This window comes from Lineus longissimus, chromosome 5, assembly GCF_910592395.1.
Source record: "Lineus longissimus chromosome 5, tnLinLong1.2, whole genome shotgun sequence".
Lineage (NCBI taxonomy): Eukaryota > Metazoa > Nemertea > Pilidiophora > Heteronemertea > Lineidae > Lineus > Lineus longissimus.
In genome coordinates this window covers 19,445,112-19,464,100 of record NC_088312.1, presented here as the reverse complement: position 1 = coordinate 19,464,100, position 18,989 = coordinate 19,445,112, and the positions used below count along the sequence as shown (strand labels likewise).

The following is an 18,989-nucleotide window of genomic DNA, read 5'->3' as shown; positions in this document are numbered from 1 at the left end:
TCATTGCTCTCTGAGCAGGCTTGATTCTGTACTTACCCAAATACTGAGACCAAATGCCTGTTGACTGTGCTTTAAGAAAGACTGGCGCCATGCTTAGTCTCTCTTAAAGCACAGTCAACAGACACCAACCCCCTCAGACTCAGAAACCACAAACGCCCAACCCTTCCTACTACCTTAATACTTCTGGATGCACATTCTGTATACCCTGCACTAGTATGCATGCATCAGTTAGGCGTTGGTGTAGTGGTAGCTATGGCTAGGGCATTTTCACAATTTGTTAAGTTAGTTCATTGTAGAGTTTGAAGTAACTACTACATATACCATATTGATCATATATATCCCCAAATGTCCACTTAGATTATTTAGCATAGCTCCATAGGTTTATAATATTTATGAAATTTTTCGATCTTTCACCCATGGATTGATGGAGCCCTTGTTGTCAGCATGAGCTAGTAGCTAGTTAGTTGTTCAACAGACAACATGCTTGGGGTTGTTTCTTTTGGATTGCTATCCAGTCAATCACGGATGCCTCTCTATCCCGGAAATAGTTTATGGCTATATTTATGGGCCGTGAAAACCGCAAAAAATCTGTACATGTTTTTGTAAGCGGTCGTCGCTCGCGCAAACTTGTCTTGCATGTTTTTGTGAAAGAGGACGTCGAAGAACGCGGTCGTATATCAAAACAGACGTTGGGTGGCGCTCGCGCAAACTTCCCTCACATGTTTTTGTGAAAGAGGACGTCGAAGAACGCGGTCGTATAAAAAAACAGATGTTGGGTGGCGCTCGAGACGGGTCATCCTATTTAGCGTCCAGTGGCGACCAGTGGCGTCCAACGCGAAATAATAGGGTGTACACGTATATGGTTAAAAATGTTTTCAAGCTCCTAAAACACTTTCAATAAACAAGATTTAGAAGTTTGGTGGAGTTTGCAAACCTAGTTTTTGAATAATTATCACCAGAAAACGATCTTAGTATGCGTCCAGCTAAAGTACTGGACGCCATGTTTGTTTTAGCTGCCGTTCCTTGGGTTTATAGAAAAAGCGGAATCGGGATCTGGCATCAGGTTGGCATACTAAGATCGTTTTCTGGTGATGATTATTCAAAACTCCACCAAACTTCTAAATCTTGTTTATTAAAAGTGTTTTAGGAGCTTGAAAACATTTTTAACCATATACGTGTACACCCTATTATTTCGCGTTGGACGCCACTGGTCGCCACTGGACGCTAAATAGGATGACCCGTCTCGAGCGCCACCCAACGTCTGTTTTTTTATACGACCGCGTTCTTCGACGTCCTCTTTCACAAAAACATGTGAGGGAAGTTTGCGCGAGCGCCACCCAACGTCTGTTTTTTTATACGACCGCGTTCTTCGACGTCCTCTTTCACAAAAACATGTGAGGGAAGTTTGCGCGAGCGCCACCCAACGTCTGTTTTTTTATACGACCGCGTTCTTCGACGTCCTCTTTCACAAAAACATGTGAGGGAAGTTTGCGCGAGCGCCACCCAACGTCTGTTTTTTTATACGACCGCGTTCTTCGACGTCCTCTTTCACAAAAACATGTGAGGGAAGTTTGCGCGAGCGTCACCCAACGTCTGTTTTGATATACGACCGCGTTCTTCGACGTCCTCTTTCACAAAAACATGCAAGACAAGTTTGCGCGAGCGACGACCGCTTACAAAAACATGTACAGATTTTTTGCGGTTTTCACGGCCCATATATATTGAGCGTGTCCTAATTAGAGTCTGACCTGCTTGCAGCGGATATATGCCACTCAGTATACCAAACCGACGCCATCAGATAAGGCGGGAACTGATATCAATTACATCTTCCTGGCATCGATCGTAGACTGATGCGACTGATTTCTAAACTACCGTCAAATTCCGATCTGATCATGTAAAAATAAGCTCCAAATATTGATTCGTAACCACCTCAGGTTCCAATGTTTTTATGCATTTTTAGGACTGATTCCAAGGTTTATCACTGGTTCCAAGGTTTCACTGTTTCCAAGCTTTATCACCTACCATTGAAGGCAGATGTGGCCAAGTTGGTCAAGTATCTAAACAGTGCACAGACAGACTAAACATCTAACTCTCTGTTTTAATTGAATCCATGCATCTGCGGTCGGCTACCCAAGAATAAAATCACCATGACCTTGCTGATTCTGGAGGGAAAATACAAAGATGGCTACTGTTGATATGCTGACAGAGCTTGTCCAGAGGAAGAGAAGGGCATTTGCCACATTTCTTTTTGCGTATATTTCGAGACAACAGAGCCGAAGAATAAGGTGGGATAATAGGAAGTGCTGGGTCAAACTCTGGATTCGGTGCTTATAGCACTTTAGTTCAAGAATTGAGGGAAGAAGATGTGAATGATCCACCGTAGATACGAGAGAATCCCACTTACCTCATATCGTAGCAGAGTTTAAAAATTACTAACTCCGTCAAATTTATGACCAGGTATAAGGGTTGTGTCAAATTGGATGGAACAGCACATTATGACGTAAACCTAAACTTCCCACGAATGGATGAAACTTCTTGAAAAGGTTTCACCACCCATTACGAAGCAAGACACTCACTTGAGAGTTGCTATACCAGCCGCTTGTTCAAGTCACATGACCTCAGGTAGATCACATGACGCAGATCCTATTTCTGATTGGCTGAAGAGTTGTAAAATTAACATTTGACTGAAAGACACAAATCCAAGGCTGTAGCCCTGGCGATGCTCGAACAATAACGATTGGATGACTGACGATATATAACTGGACGAGCCAGTGCCGTTGTCAAGAGGGAGTGCCTAATCTGAGAGCCAAGAGCCCAAGAGCCACGAGTCACAACGTAATATGTCATCGCTCTTCACCGCCTGGAATTAATAGATGTGAAATTATGACTGGTCTCCTCTCCCACCCATACTTTGCATAGGAAGTCTTGATTTCCTGAATCCCTTTCGGTTCTCATCACCTACATAACAATGGAGGAGGAGGTGCTAGATTCTCCATGCATTTGAGCTACTGTCTTGTTTAGAGTAGACCGAGGAAAATGGCATGCCTAGCCTGCGAAAGCCTGATTTTAAACTTGCTACTGCCCCCAGCCCCTCCAAAGATCTTTTGCCCCCCCCCCCCCCCCGGCGAAAAAGTTGAATAGGCTCACAGCAGGCTCTTGTGAATGACTAACTCATAACTGTCCCTTTAAGCCTAAGCCTAAAATTACAATGAGGTGCACGAAATTTGCAAGGAAGTCCTTCCTGGCTCGTGGCTCTTGGGCTCTTCGGATCTTGGGCTCTTCGGCTCGTGGCTCTCAGATTAGGCACTCCCTTGTCAAGGCGACTTGGCGTGAATATGAGGAAAACAAACAAAGCAATGTACGAGCTTCGAGCAAGGAAAATACCAGTGTATGTATGTACTATGTACATCATACACGTACATCGTCCAAGCAAAAAATAAGAATAATCATCGTCTTAAAAGAGTCCAGAATAATCAAATCAACCTCTTACCTGATACAACTATATTTTTGACTGATAAATCCCGAGACTGAATCTCACCTCTCATTGACTCATGTACAGCCTGTGTAAACGGCAGATGGGTTTTGAGGCGCAGATCTCCCAGACTGATTGACTGTTCTCAGTGTTCATCGTTTTGATTCACCAGAGACTCCAGGCCAGAAACACAATACGCCGCGCGACCTATTTTCCGCCTGAATATGGAGTTATTTTGCATGGCTGACTCAATCAGTTATATTTAAACAGTGGAACCTCTCTATTAGGGACACATTTTGGAATGACAAATGTTGTCCTTACTTGAGAGGTGTCCTGATTACAGAGGTCAAATTGAATGTAAAAGAAACTTGGGACCAAATGCAGTGTCCTTAATAGAGAGGCTGTCCTTTGATAGAGAGGTGTCCGCTAAGGGAGGTTCCATTGCATATGACGACAGATCACATCATTTCCCTTTGGAATTCAAAGTTTTTTTCGTTTCTCGATGACAAGAACCCTCCATTTGTATCTTAATTCATCATTTGTTGGGTATCTGTGACCCTCCTTTATGTTTTTTCAGGCATATTCACTGGTAGCCTACTCTCCTAGGCTCTGAAAAGCCAATAATGCCTCGTAGAACAGCTCTGCTACCTATAATCAACAGGCTTAACTATTCATTGCTGCTCCCTATCACTGGCTTCATTTTGAAATTTTTCTCTGCCAAGAAATGTAGCCGCACCTAGAATTGCAGCCGAACCATCCTTAAATTAGGTCTTGTAGCTGGTGTAAATAAAATAAATAAAAAAATAAATAAAAAAATAAATAAAAATTTTAAAAAATTTAAGAAAAAAAAAAAAAAAAAAAATGTCCGGCCCAGGTACTCGGCGTTTAACGGTATTATGGTTCTATTAATGCAATAACGGTCAATATATTAGTTTAGATTAAAGCGCACTAGAATCCTTTTTCAGTTCAAACCCAAAAGTGGTTGTATCGATTTGGTCTTCGTGGTGAGATGATTTCACCTATTAATCCTGCTAGGGTCTACCATGCAAGGCGCCATTGTGCTTCTATTGTCAGTTATCAAGAAAAAAGCAATAATGCCAACTCTTCAACAATATATAGACTTTATTCGATATGATACTTTACAGTAAGCAGTAACACGAATAAATCGTTTCTCGATATGACAAATGGATTAAACATGAAATATAACAGTTAATATTCACGTATATGCGCGTACAATATACTTACTTTGTAATATAAATAATGGTATCTAAAATGAATATAATTATGTAACATGCCGTACCATGCACTTGGTAGAACACATTACCATGATTATCATTATACATGGTAGATTCATTAGGATAAAAACTTAGTACAATAATTATCATCATTATAAGGCAGGTTTCTTTTGAGACCTAAGAGTTCAATATATCTCCGGGATAAACAACACTTGGTAGAATCACTTAACCGGTGTAAAAGGAATGGACGTCCTAGGAAAGCATGACCCCATACAATAGCTGTGTATTGTCAACGAATGTAGTTAATGGTTTGTTTAGGGTTAGCTACATAATATTCAACAAAGGAACTAGGCGACTCTATTCACTTTAACAAAAGGACCGGACTTATTTTTTTTGGGGGGGGGGGACTTGCATTTCTTTTACACCGGCGCCCAGCAAGAAGAGGAAGACCGGGAGGGTCAACTCTGTTGCTCGTATAGCTCGCGTTGAATACTTTTTGTATTTTTAGTGTGTAATCTTGCTCAAAGCACTCGATATCACTAACAGGGTTTCCTGTACCTCCTCCACTGCCCTTTTGAGGCTGGCAGCAGTGTCCAAGACTTCGACACTGTTGGTGTAAGGATCGTATTTCAGCTCGAAAGGCCGCTTGATTGACTTCGCGTACTCCCTGAAAACAGAAAAGGGGTTAAAGAACCAATAAACTCCTGTTCTGTCGCAATGCACAAATCCATGAAAACTAAACTTCAAATACATCCGACACGTAGTTTGCACCGCAGAGCCCAAAGCATTCAGGACAAAAATAAACAAATACCCTATGAACAAACTCTCATTGGGTCTATTCTCTATCTATAGACTGTATCCCGTGTATATACATGCTTGAGAACAAGCCATATTTCTAAGACGAGTTTAGATGAGTGGCTACAGGTGGTGTTATCGTAAAGTTTGATATCGTCCATCACCTACTTCCTTTCAATGGGCTAAGATTCATTTGACATTAATGCAAATGTATCACTAACTTCCCTACCTCATTTTGAACGTGGCTTCCTCGAAGCTTCCCGTGGAAAAGTAACAGTCTTGGTATGTTGTGATTTTGCATTCTTGCTTGGATGTCACTTCTGGTTCAAATTGCTTCACCACTGCCTTGTCGGAGAGAACGTGCTGGAAGTGTACAAGGGTAAGACAATGCCAATCATTTTCACCTCAGGAGTTCGATCATAGCGCCACTCCCAGCCGCGTTATTGATCACATTACAATTATGCCAGAGTGCAGTTTGCAATTTTCTTTGCATGACTCCTCGCTGCTACAAAAGTTGATTTTGAAACTACCGTCCGTCATTTTAGGTGATTTTATATAGGAGCGTCTGCACAATCAGAATCGGTAAAGCAATTCGATACTACATTTACAGTTAACTCACCCGTAATTCGCCAACAGAGGAAAGGAGCCCTGCACCGTACACCCGCATCTCACTGTTCTCCTTACATAAACCGAACTCAATGGTGAAGAAAAAACACTGAAATGAAGAAAAAGACAAATACTCCGTGTCGATATCATAGTAATATTGAAAAAACCACAGCGCTGAATCTCTTGAAAATGTGGTCCTATCATCAGCTTCGTATACATTTACTTGTTCATTCTCAGTTTTGGATTAGTAGTATGATGTCGTGGTTATCCGTAAAATGCGATGGACTGCGCAGCAGTCCACTAATGATTGTACCTACCGTGGCCAGTCTCGCCACTTCCTCATCGGAAGCACCTAATGAAGCAAGACCAATCTCCTGGGCGAACTGGGCAAACGTCTTGTCCGCCAACAGGGGCATGTGGCCAAGGAGTTCGTGGCAACAATCCCTGAAAAAATACTCGACCAATTAAGTTTTTGAGATGTCTTGCAGTACATATTCAAAACTCGATGAAGAGGGAAGAAAACATGTACTGCGCCGCGACCTTGTTGTAACTGGCAAAATGCAGAGTTTGCATCATTCCAATTTACACTGCTTTTTGTTCTATTTTATGCTTGAAAAATACGCATATACCCGCTGCCCCTGCAGCTCTCTATTGCTCTTTTGTACACTTACGGTTCGGGAGTATAGAACGGATCACTACTGTGCCTGATATATTGTGTACAGTGGAAAACTCGAAATGCCAACCCGGCTAGAAAGTCACGTGACGAGAGATAGCCAGCCACAGGGCGAAGTTGAAACCCCGTTCGTTTTTGCAAGAAGCGGGAGACGTCGTCGAGTTGTGGGATGGCCTTGTCACTGAAATACGCATACAAAAAAGAATAATGAATGCTTTCTCTGCCTCAGGACCAAGGGTGATCCGACCCATGCCCTTTCACTGAAAAATGCATCCTCGTAATTATCAGATAACATTAACATCGTCACAGTTTCGTGAAATTACCCATTCTTCAAGTAGATGGAATGATATTCTCTCTGCCAACACGGAGTTTCACTAAGCCATGAGGTTCCGGATGTGTCACCGGTGCGTGACATTATCTGAATAAACAGATCAATCAGCGATCGATCAGTCACCATAAACATATCACGGGTGTGTAGCGCATATTTGCTACATATGCACATGTATGCTATACATCCTCGCACATATAGATTGCTATAAAAGAGCAGTGCAGTTAGGTTATGTGTATTCTGGGCTAATCGACCGCTGAATCTGGTATCTCCAAACACCTGTGATCTACGCCATGAATTGTGGAGTATCATATCCAAAATGGCAACCTGTGTTGGCAGTCATGTATTAAATGACGTAGTGAATACGCGACTGTGCGGGAGTCGAGAAATATTCTACCGAAAAGTAACTGATCATGACTTACCCGTATCCACAGTTTTGCTCCAGCAACGGCAGATTTTCTCTTTGTTGTCGGCAAGCATGAGTCTTGTAAAGTTCCCTTAGCTCCCGGTAGATGGTGCTCCTGAAATTACATCGATCAGTTTGCATGTAACGAGATGTTGGTTTACATGTAGGAGCATTGCTGTATTTCAGAATTACATAGCAAAAGTTGATTGCCCCTGCAAAGGTCCTTCGGCCGGTGTAATGTTTTTGAGTGTTTCTATTTTTGAGTGTTTCCCCTCATTGTTTGGGAACGCTAAAAGATAGATTGACAAGTTTTTCTGTGTTTCCCCCTATTGAAAAGTCATGGTCTCTCTAGCTGCCTATTGTTTGGAAACACTGACACATGGGAAACAACCACAGATGTTACACCGGGTCACATAACGATCTGGAACCGATGTGTTGGGCGTTCAGGGATTTTCCCTTGGGGCGTTTACCCTCATAAGGAGCTTACCATGTTCGGTTTTCTTCCTCTGTGTATTCCACCCTTGGGATTGGATGACCGCTAGAAAAAAGAAATGCCAGCTTAAATTGAGGTGTTCCATTAGCAACTCGCCCATGTTTCTGATTCCAAACAGCGTTTTCAAGGATCAGAGTGCAAGCAACAGAGTTGACAGGACTTTAAAATGCTTGCCTTGTTGCTGAAGTGTTTAAAGTGATTTCTTGTTCCACCAAGTATGTTCCACGATAGTCTAGGCTTTGGGCTATGAAAAGGATACCCCCTTGTTTCCTCAATAATTGGCCTAGGAGAGTCAAACTTCGGACCAATAGTTCTTTACAAAAGAAATAGATAATAAAGAAATACTCTTGTTAACTTTTATGAAAAAATCACTCACTGTTTAAAGTTAAATGCAATTTCGGCGAATAATATCCGTCGTTTCCTGTATACTTCGTCTTTGAAACCCTGTGATTGGAAAAAGGTTATGAGTATGATAAAGTTGGCCAGCTCTAAATATGCAATATGTTGCCATTGAATCTAATTTCGGAAGACACCAGAGATAACAAACCACACTGGTTGTAAAGTAAAACACTAGTCTCATTGATATGCAAGTCCCAGAACAATAAATCTTTGGGTGAAGACTGGCAAATGGTCATTGATTATGTTATATGACTGAGCCTTTTCCATAGAATAGAAGCCTCAAGTATCTATATCAACTTCGGTATTCTTTTCCAGTGATCACATTGTATCGACGACGATGCCAGTTGTTCTCGAAGTGTTGGTTAATAGCCCCCTCCCCCCCCCCCCCGTGCCTTGTATCAAATCACGGAAGACACCGGAGATAACTCACAATTTACAAGTAGGCCTATTTGGCTGAAGACCGCAGGCAAACGGTCATAGACTCTGCTTTGACTGAGCACTTCCAATAAAATTGAAACATCTGCATCTATATACATATAGCAACTTGGACATTCTTTTCTAAGTCTTCTGAGGAGAATATCGATTGCCCTTTAAGTATCATGGGTTAGACCCTCCGGGTTTTAGGCCACTGCTTATTTTGCTTCCAAATTTACAAAAGGGAAAGAGGTATCCTGCTCACCGGGTGCTCAGCATCAAGATCGGCACCGTACATAAGAACACGATTTGAAGTCTGATCCAGTTCCGATACACTCTTAGGGAACCAGGGACATTCATCTGGAAATACAATAAACATGTAAGAATGTGTAAAAAGATACATGTCGTGACAAGTTTGACATATTTTGTTTATCATTATATTATAAGCTGGTATGTGTCCCCTTTTTCTACTGTAACTTCTGTAACACGTTAAGAGAATATTCAAATGTAAGTGCATGTGAGTCGATGAGATACGCAACCGCAGTTGTGTAGCGCTAGATTAGTGCCGCATAACGGCCAATTTCTCACTATCCTCACCTGGCCAGAGGTCTTGATATATATTCTAAGCTATAAAATCGTTACAGAGAATACCTCAAATCAAATTAATAAGATAATTACTAATATAGTCATTGTCCACAATCATATCTCTCTGGAGTCATCAATGCTGGTGACGTATGACTTGCTTTGGAATGCAGACTCATCAGAGGTATTGTCGATTACGTAATCATTAATTACTATGTTTATGTAATACGTGTAAAGACTTAACTGAAATCCCGTATGATCACGCGAAATCCAACTACATACAGTGACATCGTAACCAAATCGAATCCCACATTCTTACTACATGTAAATTGTTGATGAACACATGTAATAAAACATAGAATACTATATCTACATTACTTTGTTGTAAGCGGATTGGAGTGCTTATGTGATCCTATTACCAAGTTAAATTGGCGTTACATATGCAATTTCTTGACAACTGCACAATATACAATGAGGTGTTCAAAAAATAAGAAGAAATATTAGGAATTGAAAGAAAAAACACAAAATGTTAAAAAAGAAATTTAAAAATAAAACAACGGGATCGGAAACAAGGACTATTGTAAAATTTCAGAAACATCTGAAATTCACCTCAAAATTTGAAATTTAACGATTTCAAATTTTCGGATGATAAGTATGGTCGTTTGAGGTCATATTCGTGTCGGTTGCTGATTAAAAAGCGCTGAGAGTGTTTTCTGTCGTGATCAAATGAGTTGAGTACATTTGTAGAGTACAATAACTATTTTTCATTAAAAAGTATTCGTATTTCAGATATTTTCAGGATCAACTTGTTTTTCACTGTATGTATTTACATGAATGCAACTTACTAGATGGACAGAATTCTCATTAAAGAAATACATGTATATAGAAAGATATCAAATTCGGTACGTTTTGTAAAATTTAACACTTTTTGCTTACGATCCCAAAACAATCACAAAAGTAATACATCGATGCGGATGAGTTATGAAACGAGGACAACTCAACAACGAGTCGGGGATGACCTGATAAATAATCCCGATCGGATCTTATAAGATTGTTATCTGATATTGTATCAAATTTTCTATACAGGGTTCTTGTACGATTCTCAGTTAACGGGGATTTCTCACCAACCAGCCATTCAGCCCACTTTTCACACTTTCCCGGGCGGTGAAAATGTCGGCACCTTCTCATTTCCTGTTGAAAGGTCTGGCGCAAATCAGTGAGCTTGAATTGGCCTGATGAACATGTAGACAACAGAGCATGCCATAGGGTTCAATTCAGAAACTTGCGTATGACTTGAAGATACATGTACATCAATTACTTTATCGTTGAACTGCACGCAATGAACAATGCACTAGAATGGGGTGTAACCATGAGCCTATCTGAAATTCACAAGCCTTGTCCGAAACTGTAATGCACGTAACGCTGGAGAAAATCATAGAGATCAGCATTGGTGTGATACTACAAGTGGCTCCGCATGGTGGCAAGGGTTACTTTCCTCTCGGTCAGGTGAATCCCACGCCCGAGTTGTCACTTTAAACTGAGAATATTATAAGAATCTTATAAATATCGTAAAAACTGCATATGTATACGAAAATGTACACAACCTTAACTGATATGACAACGTGTAATAATCTTATAAGAATCCTATCGATATTTTCGACGGGGAGGACCTCAAAATTGTGTTTTTTACCTTTGGTTGAAGGCCAATGCTCTGCCGGTACTATTCCAAACATGGGTGCAATGTCAATAAGAGAAAAGGATGAATTTATCTATTGAGACCGGTAAACTCAGTAAGGTACAAACTATTGCAACATTTCTGTGTTGTGATTGGTTTAAATCTGAACACTGTGCCACTACTGCAGGATTGGAAACTTTTGATTGGCCAATGCGACAGGAGATCCTGAATGTTGCTGAAAAGGAAAGTGGTTACTGCGGACGGAATTTAGTGTACTACTCACCAGGGTCATTATGTACGATTTTGGTCATTGGTCATGGGAGAGAGGGAGGGGTAAACGCCACCTTCTGACGGGGGGGGCGCTTTGTTTAAATATGACACTTCATATGTCAAGTTTCCCATTGCACATCTTTGAAGTGCGTATTTTTTACATGTACATGTAACTTTTTGAAAAAGAAACTTGATAAATATCTAGAACTGGCATAGGAGGTTGGGTAACACCTCCTCATCGTGTCCAACCAGCTAAGATAAGTACTACGAGATAGAAGAAAAAGAGGTAATTATTAGACAAAATACATATACAGTCACCTGATATTATATCATCGAGATCGATTGTCCGTTTCAGTACCTCATTGTACCGAAAATTATGAAGACTATTCTTGATCATACTCACCTTTCGGGGTTTTGGCCGGTGGCGTAATATTCTCCGGAATGGTTAGATCGGCGACCTGTTCCTTCAGCAGCGTCTTGACATCATTCAGGCCGCCATTTTGAGTCTCGAACTCCACGTAATACTCCAGTTGCGAGGTGGATTTTTTTGAGGGCCTTGTCTCGATATGTTTGATGTTTAATTTGCTGTTCTGAAAAGTTTAAAGAAGGGAAACTTGAGTCTGCCCATTAATAAAATGAACTGTTATGCATCACGTATCAAGCTTGGAATCTTCATGTATAGTTTAAGTCAAAACCCTGGGTGTCAATATATCACCTGCAATAACGTTTTACTTGCAACATTAGTAGTTTCAAACATTCTATCGTCGACTCCACCGTGTCAAAGTTCAAGCGTCAAATTTGCAAGTCACAACCATGGATCTGCCTAGCCATTCAGGACCCATAAAAATAGCAAGCAAATCCAAAACTACAGCCTACATGTAAATATGACATATCTGTGTCTCGCTCACGTTTGACACGAATCTAAAACATTAAACAAACCCAGAAAGCCGTATTGATAGCCTTATAGGTGCGACATCTCCGCATTAGTCTGCCCAACCCTCCCGACAGCAATCAGCAAGGATCAACTATTGGTATCCGATTTCCCGCATAACCAACTAATCGAGAGTTACCATAAAATGACTGGGGATTTCTAGCTTAAGTCCTCCGTTATGTTTGTCTCGATCTTGATGAGAAATTGATCCTTCACCGCTGTAATGTCGCTATTCGATGGTTATCACACTGACAAGCGCTCTATATGCAAATTGGGGAGACCCGCCGTAATTTGGTGACAGAGATTGCGGTAGTGGTCTAACTGGTGTAAACACTGCTGTTGTCTTCACTCCCCGATACTGAGTTTCAGGGAATACAAAACTTTATAACTGCGGGAAAAAAGGCTTGATGTAGCGATTTGCAAAGAAATCAGCTGCCATTTTCGTTATTGAACGCCAGCGCGGCCAGAGATTCTTTTCCATGAATAAGTGCAATGGTTTCGCCGACTTTGGATTTTTTTCTTGTTTTTTTCTGCTAATCAAAGTGTTTATAGCCACCGAGAAGAAAGTCTCGTTATGGCGTCCCCTAACGTCGAACACCGGCGTGAGGTTACCGGTGGTCTCCACCTAGAAGAATCGGCAGATGTACAAGTAACATGTTTACCTGAAGAACCTGCAGTGCTTTTACCAGATCCCCGATTCCATCTTTCAGAGAGAAAATACATGACGTCACTGGTGAACTCTGGAACAAAAAAAACAAGAGACATATTCATAACTTATTGGACTCCATTTGACAGCCATTATTCCTCAAGACTTTCTAAGATTTCTAATTTCACGGGTCAGGGAAATAGAAAATAAAAAGAACCATGAACCTCAATACATGCACATTGTACCTCAGAGATGACATCGCGTAAGAATGCACTAATAGTCCTTCGTCCCATGACACTCTATCCCAAGACATTTCAAACGTTTACACCGATGTAACATTGGTGATTGTTACCCATAATCAATATTTGAATACAATAGAGAAAACCAGAGAGTCGATTCGGTGATAATTTAAACGATTTCCAATAGCAAATATCTCCCAGTGAACCGGTGAAAGTTTATAAATATTTGTGTTTTGCGAGTTTTCCGGTAAAAAGTGCGTTTCCCACGACTGTACCTGTAACTTGTGTAACTTGTCTGACCTACAAAAGACACTTATCATAACCAAGTTTGGTTTGTCAAGGTTTCTGAGAGAAATCTCAGCCGCTGTGAACCTTAATTGACATGCAGCTTTCAAGAGAGGCCCGTGAAAGTATCGCTACTCTTCGGGCCCAAACTATAAACAAACTACATGTATAGTTAAATTGATATTGCATATTTTTAGGCCGCACATTCTGACAAAAATATGGCGCCTCGTCATGTCATGTCATGAATTCAGTCCAGCATTCGAATGCAGAAACCCTGATGAAAATTATCCATCAATAAGCTGAATAATTTGATGGAGTTTTAAATGATTAAAATATCCTCTTTCTCGGAAAACAAGTTCGAAAACGTTACCATTGGACGTCCTTATAATGTATCCATGCCCCATAGTTTATGCACTTACATGTTATACATGTAGATTAATTTTTCAGCATTTTCATGATTATGGGTCAACTTCGATTTGATAATGACAAATTGAGGAACCAATTCCAATACCGGTAGGTGAATATTCGGTCACCTACCAGATCACATGTGAAGAGCTGATTAGAATTAAATAAACGCAGAAACAATCTAAATGGCTTCGTCATGTCGGCGCGGCAGGTTTCGAAAGTCTTACGAAGAGCTACGACCAACTTCGCAAATGCGACTTCCCGATTCGTTCTATAGTATAAAAGAACTACGAGTATCGAACACACTGGAGTTGATGACACCACAGACCTTCGAACTTCGTCGTTCGTCCACAGATTGCGAAACCTGCCTATTATTCAACCACGATTCTTATGAAATAGTATAAGTTATGAAACTTTGTTGTTTTGTAAGGATGTCAATTGGGACGTTTGCGGGAAATTAGCAGAGAAACTTTTTTGTAGAATTATTGGGACACCAGCGATTGTGATAATTAAGAGATACAGTCACATCCAAGCGAACTAGTAGGCCAAGTACCTATAATTTCGCTCATACACATCAGGCACATTTTGATATTGTCTACCGCTTTTTAGCGCCTATCAAATTTTGTCGATTGCGAAAATTTCTAAATAATTTTTTAAACATACTAAGATAAGATATTTGTTTTGTCGACTTCCATAGCTGGTTTCTACAATAAAAGATTTAATTTTCGCGATTTTAGTCTTTGCGAATCGATATTATTCGCATGTCTGCAGAAAAAAATGACCGCCAAAATTCAGTGGTTTATGGTATATACATGTACGTATAACGAAAGTGTCGATACCAAAATGTTTTTTTTAAAAATAGAAACGACTTCAATTAAATTGTGTCCATTGTGCAAAAAGGGAACCGATTCAGGGGTCGGGTATGGAATGATAATGATTGAGGAAGAATTCTGATGATTATGCTGGAATATAAAAGTTTACCTTTGACCACCAACCCAATGAGGAAAGTGGTTCATTATTAGTAAATTACATCAAGTCTTTGATCTTATTAGTGAAAAAAATGTCCCCCATTCAGACAATATTGTCAAAATCAACAATTAAAACAGCAGGCTAATTACGATATACAGTAAATATGATATGTAATGACATTCCTCTGATTAATGTTATTCGGCTAGTTAGTAAATATGAAAAAGTTGGCTTCAATCCAAAAAGAAAGGCAACCAGTCAACTTCTCAAAACCAAATCGTTAGAAAAAAACTGACAAAAAGTTTTCAAGGAAGATATTAAAAAGCAAAAATACCCATAATCAAACAAAACACTCACTTGACTTTTGGGGTCCATCGTATTACTTAGTTATTCCTTAAAACCAAAACTAAGTTGAGGCAGTGTGATCTACTCCCGTCCCGACGGTCCAACAAACTGACTAACATGATCGCATCAGTCCCCCGATATCACCGGGATCACGCGTTAAATATTCATCGGTTTGGTAAGCGTCAGTTATCAAATCGTCATGAAGCAAATCGATGAGAATCACGGGATAGTTTGTTATGTCCTGTGTCGGGGAGGGGGATGAATAGGTATGCTGATGATACGGACACCAAATTATGATTTGACATTGTTTTACGAGGATGATGTATGATTGCTTTTTTTGTTCTGAACAGGTGTTCGACAGGCATTCTTGTCTCGTTAAGTTAATTAGTTGTTCAATTACATCATAGTGCTGTGTATTGTCATTGGTGTCCGAAATATTATAGTCAGTTGTCCCAACCCTTATGAAGAGCAACAAACCACGAAGTATGCGAGTGTTTATTCTAAAATACCCGGATTTCGAACGAACCGCACTTTACAGTGCAAATGCACTATGCGCAAACAAAGCCTCGTTTTGAATTCAGCGGTTATGGTCGGGCAACCATAACCGCTTTGGTTAGTGCAAAATGTGGAAGCCGTCAAAAAGCACTTAAAACCACATTTTTCATTATTTAATTTGAGATATTTTAGAATAGAAATGTATACCTCACTGTCGGCATTGATTCGGTTGTCTCACCAAAACGAGACCGTTCGGATGGATGACCATGTTATAGGCTTCAAAGGCCTACAAAGTCTAAATATACAGTAACCTATGTGTACTATACAATGTGCTTCGTACAGAGAGAAACACATTTGGCATATCTCGCAATTTTACGAAAAGCTAAACGTAGTATGAATTTGTATGAAGTCTTTTATTGACGATCAGTTTATAGATGTGGCCTATTTCTCGTAGTTATACTATATCAAAAGTTCTCTATAGTTATTACTAATCGAAACAGTATGAAAGCCGATTCTCAACACTCTGAACCACCAGGAAAGTACTCCGTCCGTAACCTCCCTTCGTTGGTGTAACGGAGTCCGGGTCGGTGGAGTCGATCCAAAATTTGAGAGTAAAGATGATTTACAATGGTCACATCATTGAGTGTGCGTGCAGGACTGGGCGACATCCACAAACCTTCAAAATTTGTTCTTGTAAGTGTTGCAGCAGGGTTGCGAAACCTGAATGCCGGCGCTTCGTATATTTCACCTAGAGAGTGGAATGCAACGGACATGAACATACAAATTTAGCAATATATTTGACTGAGTTTTACTGAGTCAACGGAGAAATAATGGGCTGGTGTCCAAACGCTAAGAGCTGACGACAAAGAACAAGAGGTGTGTTATCGACGGCGGTGTTTGAAGAGTTACCCGATTCTTCGAGGAAAGACGAGTGTCTCGTAAATGACCAGAATTCACACGGGTCTCGATGAGAACGCAGACATTCGCACCTCGTCCTTCGCATCAGAGGTACTCAGTCCGTTACCTCCCCTCATGGTGTAACAGAGTTCGGGTCGGCGAAGTGGATCCAAAGCTCAGTGAGGGTGAGTATGTTCGCAGGGGTTACGAAACCTGCCTGTTATAAGAACCAATTATGGTTATGAGAACCAAGTATTCAACAAGTTCTTTACCAATTACTGACAAATTCTACACGGGACCTCTTAAAATACTTCGCAGCTATAAAGATTCTGTATGGGTGTGTTTGCGGACCATTAATTCACCTTTAAAGGGAGGCAGGAGTTAGACTGTCCAGAATAAGTAGTAATACGAACTATAGCCAATAGGTGTCTCTTCTATTACACAGTACATCAAGTTCTATCTTACAGTACATCAGGAAGTACACTGGACAGCACGGAAGAGTACCGTTCACCTTGTGATCGGAAGGTCCTTGATTAGAGAGAGGCTCGACAAGTGCCAATCAGTATTTTCAACTGGCCTGAAATGACCGCGTAGTCACCTCGAGGTCACCAATTTCACCCTCTATGTTATACCTTTAGTCCCCCTTTAATTGGAAAGCTCTTCGTTTACTAATGGAATAAAACTGCATGTACATGTCCGTTATCAGGTTGGGATGTCCTATTTTTTCGTCGTAACTACGCCTTTGGCCAGAGGTCGAGTCTGTCGCAGGCTACTAATATGTTTCGCACTTGGTGGGGTATTATATTTCCCCTGGCATATAGGTACCAGATACAGGGACTCGATTTGAAGTCTCATTCGAAGGACTGTGAACGCTCAGGAAATTTAGTTCGATAAAAGGCAAGAAATGCAATCCTAGCCATGGCTTCACCCTCCGATCAACCCCGAGCCCTATTGCGCGGAGTCAGCAGTTTCAAAATACTTTCATTTACGACTCTTTACACGACCATCTTAATTGATTACCCACAATTAACAAATAGCAAACCGTCAATCTACCGACCCCCTACTAGTGGAGATTCGTTCCCATGACAGCCATGGGGACAGGCAGATGATCAACTGATTTTGTAACAGATAGCTTATGAAAATTAACGACCAGATGCGGAAATTGCCCCAAATAAGCCTTCGACTACTGGAATGTCATAAACGCTATAACGTCAATCGCACTCTGGGCTTGACATTTATGAAAAAAAAGTGAGCAAATTTGAGGCAAACATTTCTTTTCATAATATGTGGATGTGGCTCCATGAATGGTCGCTCCTACGCACTGCGAAGTATTTCCTTATCACAGCACGTGCATGTATCAGGTCCATGTTTTATTATAATCCCTAACCAAATGGTCACAAGTTTTAAATGTGACTTTGGAAAGTCATGCACTCCGAAGAGGTATTTTGGTAAAAAAAATGAAAACAATGTTTTTTTGAGACTGAGAAACACCTCGTAGGATTGTTCACTTTGCTGAAATACCCCTACAGGGTAATTGTTTTGGCAAACAAAATTTTTTAGAGGTCTTTAAAGGCTGAAAAACCGCTATTTCTAAGAGTGTACCGTTGCTGCCTCGGAGGCCTTCTGCTTCACGACAAGAGAGGTTACTTAACCACTAACCGGACAGAGTAATATTCTTACCTTTCTCTTCCTGTCATTTCCATTCAAGTCGAATCCACTCACGTCCTCGATATTTGAATATCCAGTCTCCATCTCATCACTGATAGGCATTTTTTTAACGCAAATTTTATTTATCGAGGCAGTGTGACCTCTAATATTACTTTGGCGCCAATGTTCAATTCTGAATCAGAGTCGGAATGGGCCTATATTTTATACTTTCCGGTTACACTTTACCTAACAGACGTCACGAGTCTGTTTCATAAGACCAAAACTCTTCCAGGCCAGCAACGATATGTGGTAGATATTCACATTTTTACCTTAGCCCTGTGGTCCAAGAATTGATTATGATGTGACTAATTCAGTTACGTGAGACCACGACTAATCAGCAGTTTTTGCCCAACAGGGTCATGAATTAGAGTACGTTTTCTTCGTGCTAGACACTTGTGACCAAAATACTGTCGTACAATCCTCATACCCAGTAGCCAAACTAGGCGCTTATAACACACCAAGCTTGGTTGGTAATAGGGCCCAAATATAGGTTAAGGTTGATAATACAATGTATAGCGCAAGCTAGGCCCTTATGAACCCACATTACAAAACCTTTCATGAAAGTACTTTAAAAATGTCTTAAAGCTAGGCGGGTACATGTACTATAAAATTCTACTAAAGGCTCGATAAACTTTAATAAAGTTTAAGATTGACCATTGGCACTACCATTTTGGCAAAAAAATTGAAACTCGTATGCAAAATATACCTTAGAACGCCTTCAAAAT

At 40.6% G+C, this 18,989-nt stretch overlaps 2 protein-coding genes across 9 annotated transcripts in view; both read right to left on the bottom strand.

Moving 5' to 3' along the window:
• Nucleotides 1-3,679, bottom strand: part of LOC135487611 (uncharacterized) — a 28,509-nt gene extending 24,830 nt beyond the window's left edge. For 3 of the 6 annotated variants that reach the window (XM_064771562.1, XM_064771565.1, XM_064771566.1), the window contains exon 1: nucleotides 3,491-3,679. The gene's annotated coding sequence lies outside the window, so the exon portion shown is untranslated. Of the gene's footprint in view, nucleotides 1-2,404; nucleotides 2,558-3,490 lie in introns of those variants that run through there. The other 3 variants (XM_064771563.1, XM_064771567.1, XM_064771568.1) reach the window with 2 other exon arrangements.
• Nucleotides 3,680-4,576: 897 nt separating this feature from the next.
• LOC135487474 (tryptophan 5-hydroxylase 1-like) lies at nucleotides 4,577-18,488 on the bottom strand. Of its 3 annotated transcripts, none has more exons than XM_064771155.1 (13): nucleotides 18,238-18,488; nucleotides 12,942-13,019; nucleotides 11,752-11,938; nucleotides 11,094-11,123; nucleotides 9,087-9,181; nucleotides 8,385-8,452; nucleotides 8,003-8,053; nucleotides 7,532-7,630; nucleotides 6,780-6,962; nucleotides 6,426-6,552; nucleotides 6,122-6,217; nucleotides 5,732-5,865; nucleotides 4,577-5,374 (listed from the first exon to the last, which is right to left on the bottom strand). In XM_064771155.1, exons 1-13 carry the CDS (start codon nucleotides 18,325-18,327, stop codon nucleotides 5,212-5,214), a joined length of 1,401 nt encoding a protein of 466 aa, XP_064627225.1. In that variant the 5' UTR covers nucleotides 18,328-18,488; the 3' UTR covers nucleotides 4,577-5,211. The 3 variants fall into 3 exon arrangements, with proteins under 3 accessions (XP_064627225.1, XP_064627227.1, XP_064627226.1); XM_064771157.1 differs by lacking the exon at nucleotides 18,238-18,488 and adding an exon at nucleotides 15,178-15,284; XM_064771156.1 differs by lacking the exon at nucleotides 11,094-11,123.
• Nucleotides 18,489-18,989: the final 501 nt, after the last annotated feature.

Excerpts from the sequence above, each read along its gene's own strand:
- LOC135487474 (XM_064771155.1), bottom strand. The coding sequence starts at position 18,327 with ATGCCTATCAGTGATGAGATGGAGACTGGATATTCAAATATCGAGGAC. Across the intron at positions 7,631-8,002 it reads GAGGAAGAAAACCGAACATG|GAGCACCATCTACCGGGAGC; the intron begins GTAAGCTCCTTA and ends ATGTAATTTCAG. Across the intron at positions 6,218-6,425 it reads AAGTGGCGAGACTGGCCACG|TGTTTTTTCTTCACCATTGA; the intron begins GTAGGTACAATC and ends TCTTCATTTCAG.